Consider the following 19,922-nt stretch of genomic DNA (forward strand, 5'->3'; position numbering starts at 1 on the left):
TTTCTCCTGCCCCTTGAGTGTTAAAGCACCAGCTGAGAGTGGCTTTTCCAGGGTGGGGGCGGGGTGGGTGCGGGGGGGGGGGGGAAATGGGGGTTAACATCAGTGGTAAGACCTCTGCATTGCTCCCGAACTGAAACAAACTTCTTCAATACTTTCAAATCTGTTCCAACTTCTAACCAAGGAGTGTTGCCCCTTTGTTATTTTTGAAAAACAAGTTCTTTGCTTCAGCTTGAAAACCAGCTCTTTGTGTCTGGTGGCAAGTCTCTCACTCTCTTCCAGGTCCACATCCAGGACATCTGCTGTGTAAGCGAGTGTTCGGTGTGTGTGAGTGTGCACATGTCAACGGCAGCCTCAGGGGAAAGGAGCAAACACTGGGTGTGGACATTAGGAGAGCAGGAGGTTCTGTGAGGGACACATGTCTCAGATACTCTAGCAGAAGTTACACTGTAAGTCACTGAAAGTTACAAAGAGAACAGAGGAAATTCTGTTCCCGTCCCAACCTGGAGGCTGAACTGCCCCAGTTCCCAGAGGGGACTCCCTGGACAATCAATCATGGACAAGCTGAGCCCAGAGCAATTACGGACATGGAAAGGCCAGCAGGTGTTTTGAGTTTATTTTTTCCCAAGTAGAGCCTCACCTTCCATCCCACTCATCACTACTGTCTCCACTTTCTCCTTACCTGGAGCATAACTGGGGCTATTGGTGGGGTACAGGCTGGGGTTGTAGGCAGGGGCCGCAGCTGGATAGGCTGTGGGGTAACCTATGAAAAGACAGAAAAAAAACAAACCCTATTTAGTTGGGCAAGAAGAAAGATTTCTGAGAAAATGGAATCCAAGTCCCAGGCTTGGCCTTCAGCCTCTTCATGAGCCATTTCAGACCATATATGTGACTGGTTTTAGCCTTCTGAGAAAAATAGAAAATATATACATATTTTTCTATTTTTTAAAAGCAGTATAAGATATATATGCCTATATGCTCACTGTAAAAAAACACAAAAAACTGAAACACTATATAAGTATATATGGTAAAAGGTGTAACTACTTTCACATTCCTGCCACACTGCTCTCCTCCGCAGAGACAGTAAAAGTTTGGCATTTAAGTCTCTGGATAGTTTTCTATGCATTTTTATACACATATATTCAGTGGTGTGCTGGTAAATATTTAACAACTGGCCCAAGGAAACTGCAGTGAAGCCTATTTGGTAGCCCTTGCTGAGTTCCATGCTGTAAATACTCCCACCATGGCTGGTTTCAAGCCAGCAACGTCATCAAATGAATAGTTGAGAAGAGATGCTCACAAGTGGCCCTAGAGAGCCCATACAAGCCTGATCCAGTCCACCACTCATAGTATAATAGGGATTAAAATTTTTTTCTATTGTGACAAAATATATGTAACAAAACTTGTGATTTGAACCATTTAAGTGTATAATTCAGTGGCATTCATTACATTCACAATGTTGTACAACCATCCTATGTATTTCTAAAACTTTTTAACTACTCCAAACAGAACTCTACCTATTAAGCCATAATACTCCATTCCCTCTTTCCATAACCTATATTAACCTTTAATCTACTTTCTGTCTCTATAAATTTGCCTATTCTAGATATGTTATATACAGGGAATCAGATACTATTTATCCTTTTGTGTCTGGCTTCTTAACAGAATTAAGTTCATCCATGAAGGCAATGGCACCCCACTCCAGTACTCTTGCCTGGAAAATCCCATGGACAGAGGAGCCTGGTAGGCTGCAGTCCATGGGGTTGCTAGGAGTTGGACACAACTGAGCAACTTCACTTTCACTTTTCACCTTCATGCACTGGAGAAGGAAATGGCAAACCACTCCAGTATTCTTGCCTGGAGAATCCCAGGGACAGAGGAGCCTAGTGGGCTGCCATCTATGGGGTCGCACAGAGTTGGACACGACTGAAGCGACTTAGCAGCAGCAGCAGCATGTTTTAGTATGTATTAGAACTTTAATCCTTTTCATGGATAAGTAATATTCCACCGTATGTATCTATGTGTGTGTATATATATACACACACACACCACATTTTGTTTTTCTATTCATTTGTTGGTGGACACTTGGATATTGTGAATATCTTTTGGATATTGTGAATAATGCCATGGAGAAAGTAAGATTTCCAGAAAGACTTGAAGGAAATAGTTAACCAAGCAGATGGCTGAAGGAAGAGCATTTCAGATGAAGGAAATACTCAGCACAATGGCCCTAAGTTGGGGGTATATGATACGGGACATGTCTGAGGAACAGTGAAGAGGCCAGTGTAGCTGAAGTGGAACAAGGACTTCAACTTTTACTCTGAGTGAAATGAGAAGCCGTGATGGGATCTTGAGCAGAATAATAACATAATCTGACTTAGGTTTGAAAAACGTCACTCTGCTGTGTGGAAAACAGACCATAATGGGGGAAGAATAGAGAAGCCTAGAGACCAGTTAGGAGCTACTGTAAACTCCTTGCATGGATGACGGGGCTCAGATCAGGGAAATAGCAGCAGAAATGATGAGAAGTGACACGCTAAGAGACTTCACATACTTTGCCACATTGCTTTCTAGAAAGACTATCAATTTGTACTCGCACTAGCAGTGTGTAAGTGCCTGTCTCACTGCTCGCTATAGTTATTTTTAATGCTCATTGGTATTTTGACTGACAATGGAAAGCTGATTTTAAAAGTCAAAGATTAAATCCCTAAATCCCTAAAAGCTTCTTTGGGATTTGTAAATACTGAGCTTTAATAATGTATCTTTGTTAATATGCCTTTCCCTAAATCCTTTCCAACTCCAAAGAAAATTCATCTCTCTTTACTCCCCAATCATTTTCTGACTTCAGAGCCAAGGCAGCCAACTTCTTGTCACTTAATTAGCAATATGCTGCTAAGTCGCTTCAGTTGTGTCCGACTCTGCACAATGCCAGCCCACCCGGCTCTCCCATCCCTGGGATTCTCTAGGCAAGAACACTGGAGTGGGTTACCATTTCCTTCTCCAATGCATGAAAGTGAAAAGTGAAAGGGAAGTTGCTCAGTCGCATCCTACTCTTAGCGACCCCATGGACTGCAGCCCACCAGGCTCCTCTGTCCATGGGATTTTCCAGGCAAGAGTACTGGAGTGGGGTGCCATTGCCTTCTCCAAATCAGCAACATGGAGATCTGCTAAAGTCAAGGGTTTAATCTGGAAAACAAAGTGATCTGGTCTCATGGCTGAAATCTGTATTTAGCTTCACATGAAAGATGGCACAGCAAAGAGTAATCCCACCCCTATTACATCATTTCAGATGTCTTTTACTTTTAGGAGCAATTATAGGATCTTCCTTCAGTGTTTCTAAGAATTTTTTTTCACTTGAATTTGGCAGGTATCAAAGAATGGCAGCATTAGAAAGACCTTCATTTTCTAGGTGACACTCTCAGGCTGAGAGAAAGGCAGGGACTTAGGGTCACAGATTTGCAGAGATTAGAAGTAACTTCAAGGCCATTTGGTCCACCCTCATATTTGAGGCTAGGGCTCCTCTACAACACATTCATGGCATCATTCATCCCTGCCCTTGATCTCTACTGACCACAAACTCTTTCCTTTCCCAAGACTCAGCACCCTCCTCCACTGTGAGACTGCTCTGATTGTCTGAAAGTGATTTCTTATACTTCACTGAACTCTATCTGTATCTTCTACCCTGTAGAACAGAACAAATTTGAAGACACATGCATCCCCAATTACAGAACTTATCACAGTGTACTTCAATGGTTTCTTTACATTCCCTGTCCTTCCCCCTTTCCTCAACATGCAAGTTTCTTGAAAGTATAGCAATGTCTCCTTTGCCTGTATACAATAGCGCCTGATCAGGTCCTCTTTCCTACTCCTTGAGCAAACCACCACCTCCTCCCCTCAGCCCGGACAGCAAGCATCCAAGCTTCTCAAACACAGGCTCAGATCAGTTCAGTTGCTCAGTCATGTCCGACTCTTTGTGACCCCATGAACCGCAGCACACCAGGCCACTCTGTCCATCACCAACTCCCAGAGTCCACCCAAACCCATGTCCATTGAGTCCGTGATGCCATCCAACCATCTCATCCTCTGTCGTCCCCTTCTCCTCCTGCCCTCAATCTTTCCCAGCATCAGGGTCTTTTCAAATGAGTCAGCTCTTCGCATCAGGTGGCCAAAGTATTGGAGTTTCAGCTTCAACATCAGTCCTTCCAATGAACAACCAGGACTGATCTCTTTTAGGATGGACTGGTTGGGTCTCTTTGCAGTCCAAGGGACTCTCAAGAGTCCAACACCACAGTTCAAAAGCATCAATTCTTCAGCAGATGTTGGCAATTTGATCTCTGGTTCCTCCGCCTTTTCTAAAACCAGCTTGAAGGTCTGAAAGTTCACGGTTCACATATTGCTGAAGCCTGGCTTGGAGAATTTTGAGCATTACTTTACTAGCATGTGAGATGAGTGCAATTGTGCAGTAGTTTGAGCATTCTTTATAACTTCCCTTGTGACTCAGATGGTAAAGCATCCACTTACAATGTGGGAGACCTGGGTTCAATCCCTGGGTCAGGAAGATCCTCTGGAAAAGGAAATGGCAACCCACTCCAGTATTCTTGCCTGGAAAATCCCATGGATGGAGGAGCCTGGTAGGCTACAGTCCATGGGGTCGCAAAGAGTCGGACACAACTGAGCGACTTAACCTTCTAACTTCCTTTCTTTTGAGCATTCTTTGGCATTGCCTTTCTTTGGGATTGGAATGAAAACTGAGCTCTTCCAGTCCTATGGCCACTGCTGAGTTTTCCAAATTTGCTGGCATGTTGAGTGCAGCACTTTCACAGCATCATCTTTCAGGATTTGAAATAGCTCAACTGGAATTCCATCACCTCCACTAGCTTTGTTTGTAGTGATGCTTCCTAAGGCCCACTTGACTTCACATTCCAGGATGTCTGGCTCTAGGTGAGTGTGAGTGATCACACCATTGTGATTATCTGGGTCATAAAGATCTTTTTTGTACAGTTCTTCTGTGTATTCTTGCCACCTCTTCTTAATATCTTCTGCTTCTGTTGGGTCCATACCATTTCTGTCCTTTATTTTCTTGAAGAGATCTCTAGTCTTTCCCATTCTATTGATTTCCTCTATTTCTTTGCATTGATCGCTGAGGAAGGCTTTCTTATCTCTCCTTGCTATTCTTTGGAACTCTGCATTCAAATGGGTATATTTTTCCTTTTTTCCTTTGCTTTCCACTTCTCTTGTTTTCACAGCTATTTGTAAGGCCTCCTCAGATAGCCATTTTGCTTTTTTGCATTTCTTTTTCTTGAGGATGGTCTTGATTCCTGTCTCCTGTACAATGTCACGAACCTCCGTACATAGTTCATCAGGCACTCTGTCTATCAGATGTAGTCCCTTAAATCTATTTCTCACTTCTACTGTATAGTCATAAGGGATTTGATTTAGGTCATACCTGAATGGTCTAGTGGTTTTTGCCACTTTCTTCAAACACAGGCTAGGGATGAATAGTCCGTGTGGCCAGTAGAGAATATCCCTTCCCCACCATCAACTTCTTCTGTCCAGAAAGAGTATCATAGGTAAGCTGGGCTTCCTCCCAACAACATTCCTGGTTTTGTTTTGCTCATTTTGTTTCCTTGTCCCCAGCTTGTATTACTCATCCTACTGCCTCTTTTGATGCTGCTGGGATCTCTGGCCCCTAGCACAGATAAGGCCAAGAATTTGTTGTGCTTCAGTTGTTAAGTCATGTCCAACCATTGAGACTCCATGGATTGTAGCCCGTCAAACTCCTCCAGGCAAGAATACTGGAGTGTGTTGCCATTTCCTTCTCCAGGGCATCCTTCCAACCCAGGGATCAAATCTGTGTCTCTTGACTCAGTGGATTCTTCACTGCTGAGCCACTGGGGACCAGATGCCATGACTCACCACTAGATGGACATCCGGTCCCATCACTTCATAGCAAATAGATGGGGAAACAATGGAAACAGTGACAGACTTTATTTTGGGGGGCTCCAAAATCACTGCAGATGGTGACTTCAGCCATGAAATTAAAAGACGCTTACTCCTTGGAAGAAAAGCTATGACCAACCTAGACAGCATATTAGAAAGCAGATACATTACTTTGCCAACAAGGTCTGTCTAGTCAAAGCTAATGGTTTTCCCATAGTCATGTATGGATGTGAGAGTTGGACTATAAAGAAAGCTGAGCACTGAAGAATTGATGCTTTTGAACTGTGGTGTTGGAGAAGACTCCTGAGAGTCCCTTGGACTGCAAGGAGATCCAATCAGTCCATCCTAAAGGAAATCATTCCTGAAGACCCTGATGGGAGGAGAAGGGGACAAGAGAGGATGAGATGGTTGGATGGCATCACTGACTCGATGGACATGAGTTTGAGCAAGGTCTGGGAGTTGGTGATGGACAGGGAAGCCTGGCGTGCTGTAGTCCATGGGGTCACAAAGAGTTGGACACAACTGAGTGACTGAACTGAACTGAGCCATCTCAGAAGCCCCAAGGCAGAGAATAGGTACTCAATAAAGAGATTACTCAGGGGTTGTATTTTGGAGCTATGAAAGGTTTAAAAACAAAACAAATCCAAGAGGATCCCTGGCCTTGAAAAGGTCACCAAGTAATTAAGGAGAAAAACAGGTAAGTGGACAGTGGGAATGCACCTCAAAGAGTGCCTGACAAGGCTGCCAAGTGAGCAGAGAAGGGACCTTCAACAACCAACATTTATTTAGTACCTACTGTCTGCCAGGGATTATACTGGGTACTAGGTGTCCCTGGATGTAGGCAAAAAAAGGGGGAGGAAGAACACTCCGGGCAGAAGGATGAAGGGTAGCATTTTGGGGACATCCATAAGAAGCTTGGCTTGTTCCCTCCCTGGCTCTAAGAAGCAGGACTGATGGGTTAGCCACACCTGAAAGCTATGTTGCCTTTTAGAGCTTGATCTCATCGTTTTTTCTTCTTGTGACTATATCTCCCTTTATGGTCGTTGGCCCTAAAGTATCTTTTCATTTTCATGTCCACTACCTACACTTAAGTTTCATACAGCTAGACTGACTTCTCTCCTGACCGCCTGACTCATATAGTATCTAACTGCTTACTCACCACCTCCACTTGGATGTTTGCTAGACATCAAGTTTATATGGCAGAGTGGCTAAGAGTATGGTCTCTGGAGCTACATCTAAGCTTAGGTTTCAATTTCAGGAACATCACTAATTATTTGTATGACCTTGGGCCATTTGCTGTGCTTTAGTTTATGAGAATATTAATATTATTTACCTAATAGATTGGTGTAAGTATTAATCAGTAAGACCTCAAAGTGCTAGGAGCCAGGCAAACAGTTAAAGAGTTCAAAAACTTAGGAATTATTATTTTAAATTATGATTCAAAATTAAATACTTATTTTCTATCTTCTAAATATTTACTTTCTACCTTCCAAATCTGTTCTCCAAGCTTTTTCTCCACACCAGTAAATGACAATTTATTCTTCTAGTTCCTCAGGCCAAAAATCTTACAGCCATCTTTGACTCTACTTTTTTCTCCTATTCACATCTAATTCATCAGCAACTCCTTTTCAGTTCCACCTTCAGAAAATATTCAAAATCTGACCATCTCTCGTTACTTATATACTTTCCATTCTAGTCCAAGTTATCATTATTTCTCACCTAGATTATTGCAATAGCTTCTTAACTGGTCTCTCTGCTTCTTTGTTGCCATGCAGTCTATTTCCCACAGCAGCCAGAACAACTCTTTAAAACGTTAAATCAGATCACGACACTCCTCTCTTTAAACCCCACATAGCTTCCCATGACAACCACAGAGAAATCCTTTCAGTGACCCACCTGGACTTGGGTTACCTCTTAACTTCCTCTCCTACTACTTGAAAGTGAAAGGGAAAGTCTCTCAGCCGTGTCTGACTCTTTGCAACCTCCAGGTCAAAATACTGGAGTGGGTAGCCATTCCCTTCTCCAAGGGATCTTCCCAACCCAGGAATCAAACTGTGATCTCCTGCATTGCAGGGATTCTTTACCAGCTGAGCTTTCAGGAAAGCCCTACTACTTGCCTCCATGTTAATCTACTCCAGCCACAATGGCCTCTGCACTGTTCTTTAAATGTGTCAACCATTTCCCCATCTCAGAACCTTCACCCTTCCCCTTTCCTCCTTTCTGGAATTCTGTTCAAAGGTCATCATACATTCTTTTAAAACAGTACCTTCAACTTTCATTACTCTCTGTGCTTCTTATCCTGCTTTGTTTTCCTTCACAGCGGTTAACAACCTGTCATACTATATGCTTACCTACTTTCAGGAGACTGCCCATCTTCTGTCACTAGAATGTAAGCTTCAGGACATAGTAACATTTGTTAGGTTGCAATTATTCCCTGCTGAAGTCTTCTCAGCACACTCCCAAGACTCTGGACAGGCTCTGCCCCACCCAAGTGAGCAGAGTGCATTCCAAGTCCCAGTTTCCCAAGACTGCCTGGATCTGCTGAAGTGCATGGTGATACAACATGGATGTTTCATCCACCACTCAGACAAAAGATACTTTAACACATGTCTCAAGTCTCAAAACAACACTAACGTTATTTCCCCCATGTTGTAGACAAGGAAATCAAGGCTCACAGAGGTATAATGATTTTTTGGCTAAGATTATTTAGTAAATCAATGGTGAGTGAGTGAAAATCGCTCAGTCGTGTCCGACTCTTTGCGACCCCATGGACTATACAGTCCATGGAATTCTCCAGGCCAGAATATTGGAGTGGGTAGCCTTTCCCTTCTCCAGGGGATCTTCCCAACCCAGGGATCAAACCCAGGTCTCCCACATTACAGGAGGATTCTTTAGCAGCTGAGCCACAAGAGAAGCCCAAATCAGTGGTGGGAACTGGCTTTTTCCACACCTACCAAATAACTAGGACTTGCTCCTTGGAAACAAGTATGCCCCTCCTGTATTTATATTTTTTGAAGGTCAAGAGTAACGAGAATAAATGGCCACAAATAAGTTTTTCTCCCTTGTACCTCAAAGACTTCAGTAGTGATCAAGTTTCCTGGGATTCTGAGGTGTACATTTTAACTGCTTTATAGATGTTAATACAATCTAATCCCTTTTACTGTTACTAGGATTAGGACTGAAGAAATATAAAGCTATTTTTGATTAATATGGAAATTAGAAATTACTTTCAAGAGAAATTATTTCTGAAATGACTTGATCTTTAGGTAGTAAAAATAGTAGTGTATCAAAAAGCTAGTAGAAGACTAACTCCTTGGGTCAGGAAGACAAAGAGGATGTTGTCGCTGTGAGCAGGGGGGACGCTTATGCAATGAAGACACTCCAGGTCTGAAGCTCACAAATAAAATTAAAAAACTGTCCCTCCAACCCTATGGGTAACCAAAAAACCAAATAAGCAAAACAACTGAACAATAAAAACAAACAAAAACTTCAAACACTTTAATTCTCTCAAAATGAGAAAGAAGAGGGCAAAAAGAAGGATATATTTTGAATTTGTAATATGTTCTGAGCTATCAGGTACTTCTTTATCTACCCTAACTTTATGAAATATATTATCAGTCTCATTTTATAGATGAGGATATTGAAGCTTAGATTTATCTTACACCACTAGTAAAAAGAGAATGGCAACAGAACTGGGATGGCTGAATGAGACAAAGTCCACTCTACCAACCTCCCTCAAAACATGAGTCTGCTTTGGGTAAACCTCTGGATTTGGCTGCTATTTTCTTCGCCAACATTCTTATTTCAGATTCGAAACCTGAGAAAACAGGAAATTACTCAGGAGAATTGCTTTGATCAAAGATGGTTCAGGTTTTTTTTTTTTTAAAGCTATTCTGTTCACACTCAGTGTCCTAATATAGACCATGCTCACATTACTGAAAAGCATCACACAAGCACTGAATTACAGAGTTAGAAGAGATATTAGAGATGATTGAGTCCAATCTGCCATCCAGCACTGGAATATCTTCAATAATGGCCCGCATAGCTGGTCACACAGCCTATGCCAGCACACTTTCTAATGCTGGTGTATTCAGAACCTCTTCAGGCACTCAAAGCTTCTTCTGAAGAGCTCTGGAGGCTAAGAAATTTCTTTACTTTGCACTAAAAATCAACCTTGGAAGGAATCTAACCCTGAACAGCTTCCAAACTATAGGTCCTAGTTCCACCCTCACAGAACATGTCTGTTTCCCCTGCTCCAGCACAACAATCCACAGATATGATATCAGTCATTCTTCCTGAATTTTTTCTTGTTCAAATCCAGACTCAATTCTTTCAACTCTTCCCCATCCTAACCACCCATCTTTGGCCAGAATTCCCAATTTATAAATCACTTTCCCTTAAAATAATTTCATCGTTTTCCTGCCTTGCTCACTCTTTTTCTCCCTTTAAAAAAAACCTGAATTGACATAATAAGACTGGTAATAAGTGGTCAGTGAAGGCCTAAAGTGACTTAAACCAGATTTCTTCATCATTATCCATCAGCACTGTTAGTATCCAGCAAATGCTTACTGTGTTAAGCATGGTGCAAGGTTCTCTACGTAGAGCTTACAGCTCAACAGGGAAATAATATAGGTAATTTATATTAATCTATCTATAGGCAATATATACGATATAAAATCAGAGAAGGTTGGCGTGTTATTGAAGTGCTGAGGAGGAAGTGAAGAACAGGTCTGGGATGGCTGGGAACAGCTTTTCAGAAGAAACATTTTGGTTGGCCTTGAACAATGAATACCGAGGTGTGTGGGGTAGGGATAAAGAAATATATATAAATTTCATGCATGAAGGCATGAAAATGTATGCCATATCAGGCAAATGGCAAACAGTTCAGTATGATTGGGTTTATAGAGTGTGGGTAAGAGCATCAGGAAATGAAGATTAAAAAAATACACTGGTAGTAGGTTGTGAAGAGATCTGAATGCCAGGTGAAGGCATGGAATTTATCAGTAAATAATCTATTGAAGGTGGTGGTACAGTGGGTAAGAATCTGCCTGTGAATGCTGGGGACATGGGTTCGATCCCTGGTCCAGGAAGATTCCACATGCTGAGGAGCAACTAAGCCTGTGTGCCACAACTACTGAGCTGGAGCTCTAGAGTCTTCATGCCACAAACACTGAGTCTGGTGCTGCTTAGAGCCTGTGCTCCACAACAAGAGAAGCCACCACGAGAAGCCTGTGCACCTCAATGAAGACTAGCCTGAACACAGCAATGAACACCCAGCACAGCCAAAATTAAATTCATTAATTTTATAAAAAGAATCCACTGGAGGATTTTAAACTGGGGAGTTTCAGATTTGTGTTCTATAAAAACTACTCTAGTAGCAATACAGAAAGGGGTTTGGAGTTGATGAGATCAGAGGAGGAGGAACCAGATGGGAAGCTGTGGGAACAGCCCAAAGGCAAAGCTAAAACAGTAACAATGGGACAAAGAGGGAAACTACAATGATGTTTAGGAGACAGAGCTCACAAAACTTCATCCTGATAGCAAAATCATTTTTACTGCTTTGAGTTGACAGGCTACAAAGTAAAGATGGGAAATATTTTAATTGCAGTTTGTGGGCTTTTTCTCTCTTTTCTTTAATAAGCAGAAGGAAAGAAAAATTAAATGGACCCTTGAACCTGTGAGTTCCAGGGGGAAAAAAGGCCTAAATCTTAATTGCTCTTACTACTAGGAGGCCTGGCTGCTAAGAGTGATATCCTGGTGAGAATGTAGCTCGACGAAGGAGGCAGCAGCCCTGCAGGGCTGGCTCCAGACCAGCCCATTGACCTGAATCTGAGGTTGCCAGTACTATGGATTTAAAGCCCCAGGGCGATATAAGGGTGTGAGTGAGCCATTGTTCTTAGTTGTGGCAAGGCAACTTCCCCTGAGGTAACAAGAAAGGGAGGACTATCCAGTAATCAATTGTGCTCCAGTTATGCTGCACCTTCAGGGAGAACTCACCCATTAGGTGAGAGGCACTAACCTGTGGGTCCATCCACTTTGGCTGGCCAAGAAGAGAAAGGCTGCTAAAACCAGACGAGGCTTAGCTTGATAAAGTCTTTAGTGAAAAATAAAAAAAAATCACAAAAAATAGAGATAAGAAAATAGGCTATATTAAAGCTAATAATAAAACTGCTCCTAAGTAAGCATATAAGGTAAATCTGTGCTGTTGCTCAGTATAAAACATTCTTTTACAAACCTAAAATATATTTCCAAAATTCCCTATCTGCCAGTATGAGATAAATTTTAATGGAAAATAGATGACCTAGTCTGTCTCAAACACCAATCCAGGAGTGTGTTGCTGCTGTTCCCTACCCCACCCCAAATCTATCGGTATAAGACAGGTGGGAGGTAGTCAGCACTTTACAGATTGTTTGGTGCAAGATTTCTGCTCTCCCTGAACTTCTTTTTTAAAAGAGAGAAAAAAGCAGTTGAAATTTTGCAAATTGATGATTTGGTCCATGAATCCCTTTCCCTTCCAGATGAATTCAGTCTTTCATTTCACTGTTGTGTTTCACAAGATCTGGTAAAGGGAAGAATCTTGCTCAGATTCAGTAAAATTTACTGGGATACTTGGTTTTCCATGTGAAGAAAAAAATATTAGGTCCACCCCACACTTCTCCAATTCCAGAAAGATGTAAGACCTAAATTAAAGAAATAAAAGGTTTAAAAACTATTAGAAAAAAACAGTAGAATATCAGTTTGACCCTGGGATTAGAAAGTATTTCTTAGATGAGACCAAAACAAACAAACAAAAAACTATAAAAGGTTGATAAATTTAACTTCTCAAAATTTAAATCTGTATGACAAGATGCTAATATATAATAATAATGTAAACAGTTAAAAAAACAAGCACGGAGTGAGAAAATATATTTATCACACATCTAAAAAAAAACTGATGATTCTCAACTGTGGTGTTGGAGAAGACTCTTGAGACTCCCTTGGATGGCAAGGAGGTTCAACCAGTCCATCCTAAAGGAAATCAGTCCTGAATATTCATTAGAAGGACGGATGCTGAAGCTGAAACTCGAATACTTGTGGCCACCTGATGCAAAGAACTGACTCATTGGAAAAGACCCTGATGCTAGGAAAGATTGAAGGTGGGAGGAGAAGGGGATGACAGAGGATGAGATGGTTAAATGATTGGATGGCATCAATGGACATGAGTTTGAGTGAACTCCAGGAGTTGGTGATGGACAGGGAGGCCTGGCATGCTGCAGTCCATGGGGTCACAGAGTTGGACACGACTGAGCGACTGAACTGAACTGAAAAAAGAACTAGTATCCAGAAGAAAGAACTCATATTAATCAATAAGAAAATGAAAATAAACCAACAGAATCTCATCATGCAATTCACAGAAAAAAAATCACTCAAATGACTCGGGAGATGGAGGAGAAAAGAAAAAGATGTTCAAAGATACTAGTAATCAGCAAAACACAATTAGATGGGATATAATATTACTTCAAACCTATCAGACTAACAAACATTAACAAATAAGTCTGACAGTATCTAATGTTAGGAAGAATCTGAAACAATGGGAATCAGTAAAAGCATTGTGAAAAGCAATTTTGTAATACTAAAAAGAGACACACAACCTATCAGAATCTGTTTCTAAGACTATAGGCTTGGGAAATTGTAAACTGAGCTGGGCTTTGTGGGACAGGCAGGATTCTGACAGGCAAAGATAAAAGGATTGGCATTCCCAAATAAAAAGAACAGTACAAGCAAGGCCATAGAGATGGGAAATCACCTGAGGAACAGCCATACTGTTTTCCAAAATGGCTCTACCAAATTTACATTCCCAGAGGCAGTATATGAGAGTTTTAATTTCTCCATATGCTTGCCAACACTTATTACTACCTACCTTTTTAATTATAGCCACTTTAAGGGTATTAAGCAGAATCTCACTGTAGCTTTGAACCAGCATTTCCCTGATGATCAATGTTAAACATCTCCTATAAACGTTTATCAGCCGTTTGTACATCATCTTTGGATAACTGCCTATTCAGATTCTTTGTAAATTTCTTAATTGGGTTATTTTTTTATTACTGAGTTGTAAGAGTTCTTGACATATAGACACAGGTATAAGTCCCTTATTAGGTAATTTACAAATATTTTATCCCAAATATGTGGACTGTCTGTTTGCTTTCTTGATGGTGTCCTTTGAAGTACAAAAGTTTTTTTAACTTTAATGAAATCCAATTTACATATTTTTTTCCTTTGGCTCCTTGTACTACTGGTGTCATATCTAAGAAACCCTTGACAAATCTAAGGTCACAAAGATTTATCTCCAAGTTTTCTTATAAGAATTTTATAGCTCTTATATTTAGGTCTTTGAACGATTTTGAGTTAATTTTTGCGCATGGTGTACAGCAGGGGTCCTATTTCATTCCTTCATATGTGGATATCTAGTTGTTCCAGCACCATATGTTGAAAAGACTATTCTTTCCTCCACTGAATTGTTTTTGGTACCCTTGTTACACAGTCACTGACTGTAAATGCAAGGGCTTATTTCTGGATAGTCAATACAATTCCAGTGATCCATATGTCTATCCTTATGCCTGAACCATGCTGTCTTGATTACTGTAGCTTTTTAATAACTCTGGGAAATTGGGAAGTGTGGGTCTTCCAAATTTATTCTTTTTCAAGACTGTTTTGGCTAATATGGATCCTTTGAATTTCCATGTGATTTCAGGAACAACTTGTCAAAATATGCAAATAAGTCAGCTGGGATTTTGATAGGGATTGTGTTGAATCTGGAGATCAACTGGGAAAATATCACCATCTTAAAAATATTAAATCTTTCAATTCATGAATATGGGGCATTTTTCTATAGATTTATAATTTCTTTCAAGAATGTTTTACAGTTTTCAGAGTACACAGTTTTATGCTTTTGTTAAATTTATTCCTTTTTTGTTTGATGCTATTATAAACAGAATTGCTTCATAATTTCATTTTTGGATTGTCTACTACAATTGAATAGATTGACTTCTGTGTATTGATCTTGTATCTTGCAACCCTATTGAACACATTTACTAGCTCTAACAGTTTTTGCATGGATTCCTCAGAATTTTCTCTACGTAAGATTGCTTCACCTGCAAATACAGACAGTTTTAATTCTTCTTTTCCAATCTGGATGACCTTTTATTTCATTTTCTTGCCCAGCTGCCCTGGTTAAAACCTCCAGCACAATGTTCAATAGATGTGATGAGACTGGACATCCTTGTCCTGTTCACAATGTTACGGGGAAAGCATTCAGTCCTTTTCTGTTAAGTATGATGATAGCCATGGGTTTTCACAGATGTCCTTTATCAGGCTGAGGAAGTTCCTTCTATTCCTAGTTTGCTGACGTGCTTGTTTATTTCTTTGTTTTCTTAAATAATGAAAGGGTATCAGAGTTTGTCAAAAGCTTTTTCTTCATCTATAGAGATGATTATGTGAGTTCTGTCCTTTAATGTTTTAATATGATGTGTTGCACTGATTGATTTTCCTATTATGAGTGGCTCTTGCACCTATGGGATAAATCCCACTTGGCTGTAGTATATAATATAACCATTTCTATAAGTTATTGCTCATTTTGCTAGTATCTTTTTAAGGACTTTCACATTTATGGGATATTGGTCTGTAGTTTTCTTATGATGTCTTTGTCTGGTTTTGGTATCAGGACAATATTTGCCTTATAGAATGATTCCCCCCTCTTCTATTTTTTGGAGGAGTCTGAGGAGGGTTAGTGTTAATTCTCATTTAAGTATTTGTTAGAACTCACCAATGAAGCTATCTGTCCCGGGCTTTTCTTTATGGGATGTTTGTTGGTTGGTTGTTTGTCTTTCTAGTACAGATCTTCCCTGACTTAAGATGGGGTTACGTCCTGATAAGTTGAAAATATTGTAAGTTGAAAATGTATTTAACATACCTAATCTACCAAACATGATAGTGTAACCTAGCCTACAATTAATTATGCTTGGAACACTTACATTAGCCTATAGATGGACAAAATCATCTAACACAAAGCCTGTTTTATAATAAAGTATTACATATTTTATTTATTGAATATTATATTCAAAGTTGAAAACAGAATGGTTGTGTGGGTACAGAATGGTTTTAAGTGTGTTGGTTGTTATCCATATGATTATGTGGCTGACTGGGAGTTGCTGCTCGTTGCTGCTGCCCAGCATCATGAGAAACTACAACACTGCATGTTGCTCGCTCAGGAAAATGTCAGAATTCAAAATCTGAATATGTACCACTCTCACACCATTGCAAAGGTGAAAAATCCCAAGTCAAACCATCATTATTAAGTCATGAACCATATACAATTTGTCCATTTCACCTAGATATCTGATCTGTTGTCATACAACTGTTCATAGTATTCCCTTAGAATCCTTATTTCTGTAAAGTCAGCAGTAATGCTCCCTATATCATTCCTGATTTTAGTAATTTAAGTCTTCTCTCTTTTATTCTTAATCAGTCTAGATAAAAGTTTGTTAATTTTGTTGCTCTTTTTAAAGAAACAACTTTTGGTTTATTGATTTAAAAAATTTTTTAAATTTCACTGATTTTTGCTCTAATCTTTATTATTTCCTCGTCTTGCTTAAGGTTTAGTCTGCTCTTTTCCCCCACCAGAGTGTTAAGGTGAGAAGTTAGGTTACTGAGTTGAGGTTATTCATTTTTAATACAGGCTTTTATAGCTATAAATTTCCTTCCAAGCACTACTTTAGCTATGTCCTATAAGTCTTGGTCAGGTGTATTTCACTCATCTCCAGCTATTTTCTAGTTTCCCTTGCGATTTCTTCTTTGGCCCACTGATTATTCAGGAGCATGTTATTTAATTGTCACTAAATTCTAAACTTATTATTGATTTATAATTCCAATCCACTGTGATTGAAGAACATAATCTGTATGAGTTCACTCTTTTAAATGAGAGTTGTTTTATGGCCTAGCACATAGTCTATCCTGGAGAAGGTTATATGTGTTCTGGAAAATAATTAAATTCTTCTGACTGTCAAAGCCTGTTGTTGGGGTGTCCTACAGATATCTGTTAGGTGTAGCTGGTGTACAGTGCTGTTTAAGTCTTCTATTTCTTTGTTGATCTTCTGCATAGTTGTTTAATCCATTATTGAAAGAGATGTACTGAAGTCTTCAACTACTACTGTTGAACCATCTTTTGCCTTCATTTCTGTTAGCTTTTATTTCATGTATTTTGGGGCTCTGTTATGAAGTATATATTTATAACTGTTTTACCTTCATGAATGACTCCTTCGTTATTATAAAATGTCCTTCATTAACTCTAGTAACATTATGGTTATTGTTATTTTAAAGGCTATTCTGTCTGATAATAGTATACCCACCCTAGCTATCTTATGGTTCCTGTTACATCATCTTCTTCCATTCTTTACTTTCAACTTTTTATATCTTTGAATCTAAAATATATCTCCTATAGATATTAAATTCTTGAATCTTTAAAAAAAATTCACTATGACAATATCTGCTTTTTAATTGGACACAGAGCAGATTTAGTGAAGCTATTGGAACAGTTCAGTTCAGTACAGTCTCTCAGTCATGTCTGACTCTTTGCGACCCCATGAATTGCAGCACGCCAGGCCTCCCTGTCCATCACCATCTCCCGGAGTTCACTCAAACTCACATCCATCGAGTCGGTGATGCCATCCAGCCATCTCATCCTCTGTCGTCCCCTTTTCCTCCTGCCCCCGATCCCTCCCAGCAACAGAGTTTTTTCCAAGGAGTCAAGTCTTCGCATGAGGTGGCCAAAGTACTGGAGTTTCAACTTTAGCATCATTTCTTTCAAAGAACACCCAGGGCTGATCTCCTTCAGAATGGACTGGTTGGATCTCCTTGCAGTCCAAGGGACTCTCAAGAGTCTTCTCCACAACCACAGTTCAAAAGCATCAATTCTTCTGGCGCTCAGCTTTCTTCACAGTCCAACTCTCACATCCATACATGACCACTGGAAAAACCATAGCCTTGACTAGATGGACCTTTGTTGACAAAGTAATGTCTCTGCTTTTCAATATGCTATCTAGGTTGGTCATAACTTTTCTTCCAAGGAGTAAATGTCTTTTAATTTCATGTAGGTTGTGTTAAAACATAAGTAAAAATGTTGATAGTAAAGGAACAGAGTGGCTATGATGGCCTGAAGAAGTAGGAGGAGATAGAGGAATTTTTCATTTCTAATGAAGGAAAGACATTTCTCCTCCTGAAACATGAAAGAAATTACGGGCATAGATCTAAAGCATCTTTATTTATGCTCAGGTAGTTAACACTCTTACATTCATTTTATCATCCGGAAGCCTGCATCCTTTTAGACTTTCTTTGCTAGCCCTTTCCCAGTGCTATAGGCTAGAAGGCCAGAAATTCAACCTTTTTGGAATTGTGTATATATTAAAAGTTAATACCTGAGGGATTGCCTTCAAAAGTGAGCTAATAAACAAGACATGGTCAACTCAATTAAATAAATAAGTACTTTAACACTTATTACACTTTAGGTACTACAACAAGTGCAAAATGAAAAGACAATCTTTGCCCTCTATGAACTCTTTTCCTCTATGAGAAAGACAAACATTTAAGTAACCCTGGTATTCGGTATCTTCCAATAAAGGCTGTCAAAGAGGAAAATACAAAGAGCTGTAGGAGAACTGGAAAGAAGGACAAAAAGAATTTTAGCAACTAACCTGACTCCCTTTCCCTCCAATTTGGTCTGGCTTCTGGATTGCAGAGGCTGCTGCAATTCTGAGTTAGTTACAAGAGAGACTTTTAAGTAGAGTGTTATTTTTGTTCAGACCATATACCTTCCCCTACTTTTGATTCAAACAAGTAACACTGTTGTGGACATTTAAAGGAGGTGTCAAACTCAGACAAACTGCACAGTGTTTTAGAGACAGCAGGAGCTTCATTTACAGGTAGACCTAGACTCAAATCCCAGCTCTTTTACTTATTAGCTCTGTGACTTTGAGCAAATCAACTCTCAGAGCCTTTGTTTTGGTATTTTTTAAAAAAAGACTAATTTATTTAATTGTTTGGTGTATGTTTTTTGAGTCATGTATGGATGTAAGAGTCGGACCATAAAGAAGGCTAAGCGCCAAAGAACTGATGCTTTCAAACTGTGGTGCTGGAGTCCTTAGATAGCAAGGAGAGCAAATCAGTCAATCCTAAAGGAAATCAACCCTGAATATTCATTGGAAGGACTGATGCTGAAGCTCCAATACTCTGGCCACTTGATGCAAAGAGCTGACTCACTGGAAAAGACCCTGATGCTAGGAAAGATTGAGGGCAAGAGGAGAAGGGGGTGACAGAGGATGAAATGGCTAGATGGCATCACTGACTCAAACTCTGGGAGATAGTGAAGGACATGGAAGCCTGGCATGTTGTGTCCAAAGAGCTGGACACAACTGAGCGACTGAACAACAGTTTATGCTGGGACCAGTGCCTCTTTTTCCTTCTCCTGTATCTGCATGTGAGTGGCTAGGGAAGAAAGCAGAGAAGTCCTGAACTTGCTTTGTAGACACCCATTTCAATATTCCTACTGACAGTCAGGAGGAGGAGTTTCCTGCTCTGGACATCCTATGGTAGCCATCATAATCCAGTAGGAAGAACAGGGGCTCTGAAGGAAGGCAGTGTGGATTCAAAATTAACAGAGGTAGCATGCAAAATACCTAGCATAAATACTTGGCACAGAGCAGTAAGTGCTTTAATAAATGTTAGTCCCCCACCCATTTTGGAAATGGTTGCATTTCCTGTAGATTTTCAAACTACTTAATGAAAAGCTTCTCAGTCTTCAATCATGTCCCTCACTCCTGCTTTTCCCTTTCCCTTACCTGGCTCCAGGTGAGTAGACCTATCGCTATTTGGCCAAGCAAAGGCTAGACAAAAGCCATCTTAGTGTGTTTTTTTGTAGAAACATTGAATCAGTCATTATGCTTTCAGTTCAGTTC

General features: G+C 40.1%; 1 protein-coding gene across 10 annotated transcripts in view; it reads right to left on the reverse strand.

Annotated features, from left to right (window-relative positions):
• The window catches only part of FAM168A (family with sequence similarity 168 member A), a 202,528-nt gene that overhangs the window by 24,953 nt on the left and 157,653 nt on the right, over positions 1-19,922 (reverse strand). For all 10 annotated transcript variants that reach the window (XM_024975429.2, XM_059874901.1, XM_059874898.1 and 7 more), the window contains one exon: positions 680-760. In XM_024975429.2, coding sequence (XP_024831197.1) covers positions 680-760 — 81 coding nt within the window. The remainder of the gene's footprint in view (positions 1-679; positions 761-19,922) is intronic.

This window comes from Bos taurus, chromosome 15 (genome assembly GCF_002263795.3).
Source record: "Bos taurus isolate L1 Dominette 01449 registration number 42190680 breed Hereford chromosome 15, ARS-UCD2.0, whole genome shotgun sequence".
Taxonomy (NCBI): Eukaryota; Metazoa; Chordata; class Mammalia; order Artiodactyla; family Bovidae; genus Bos; species Bos taurus.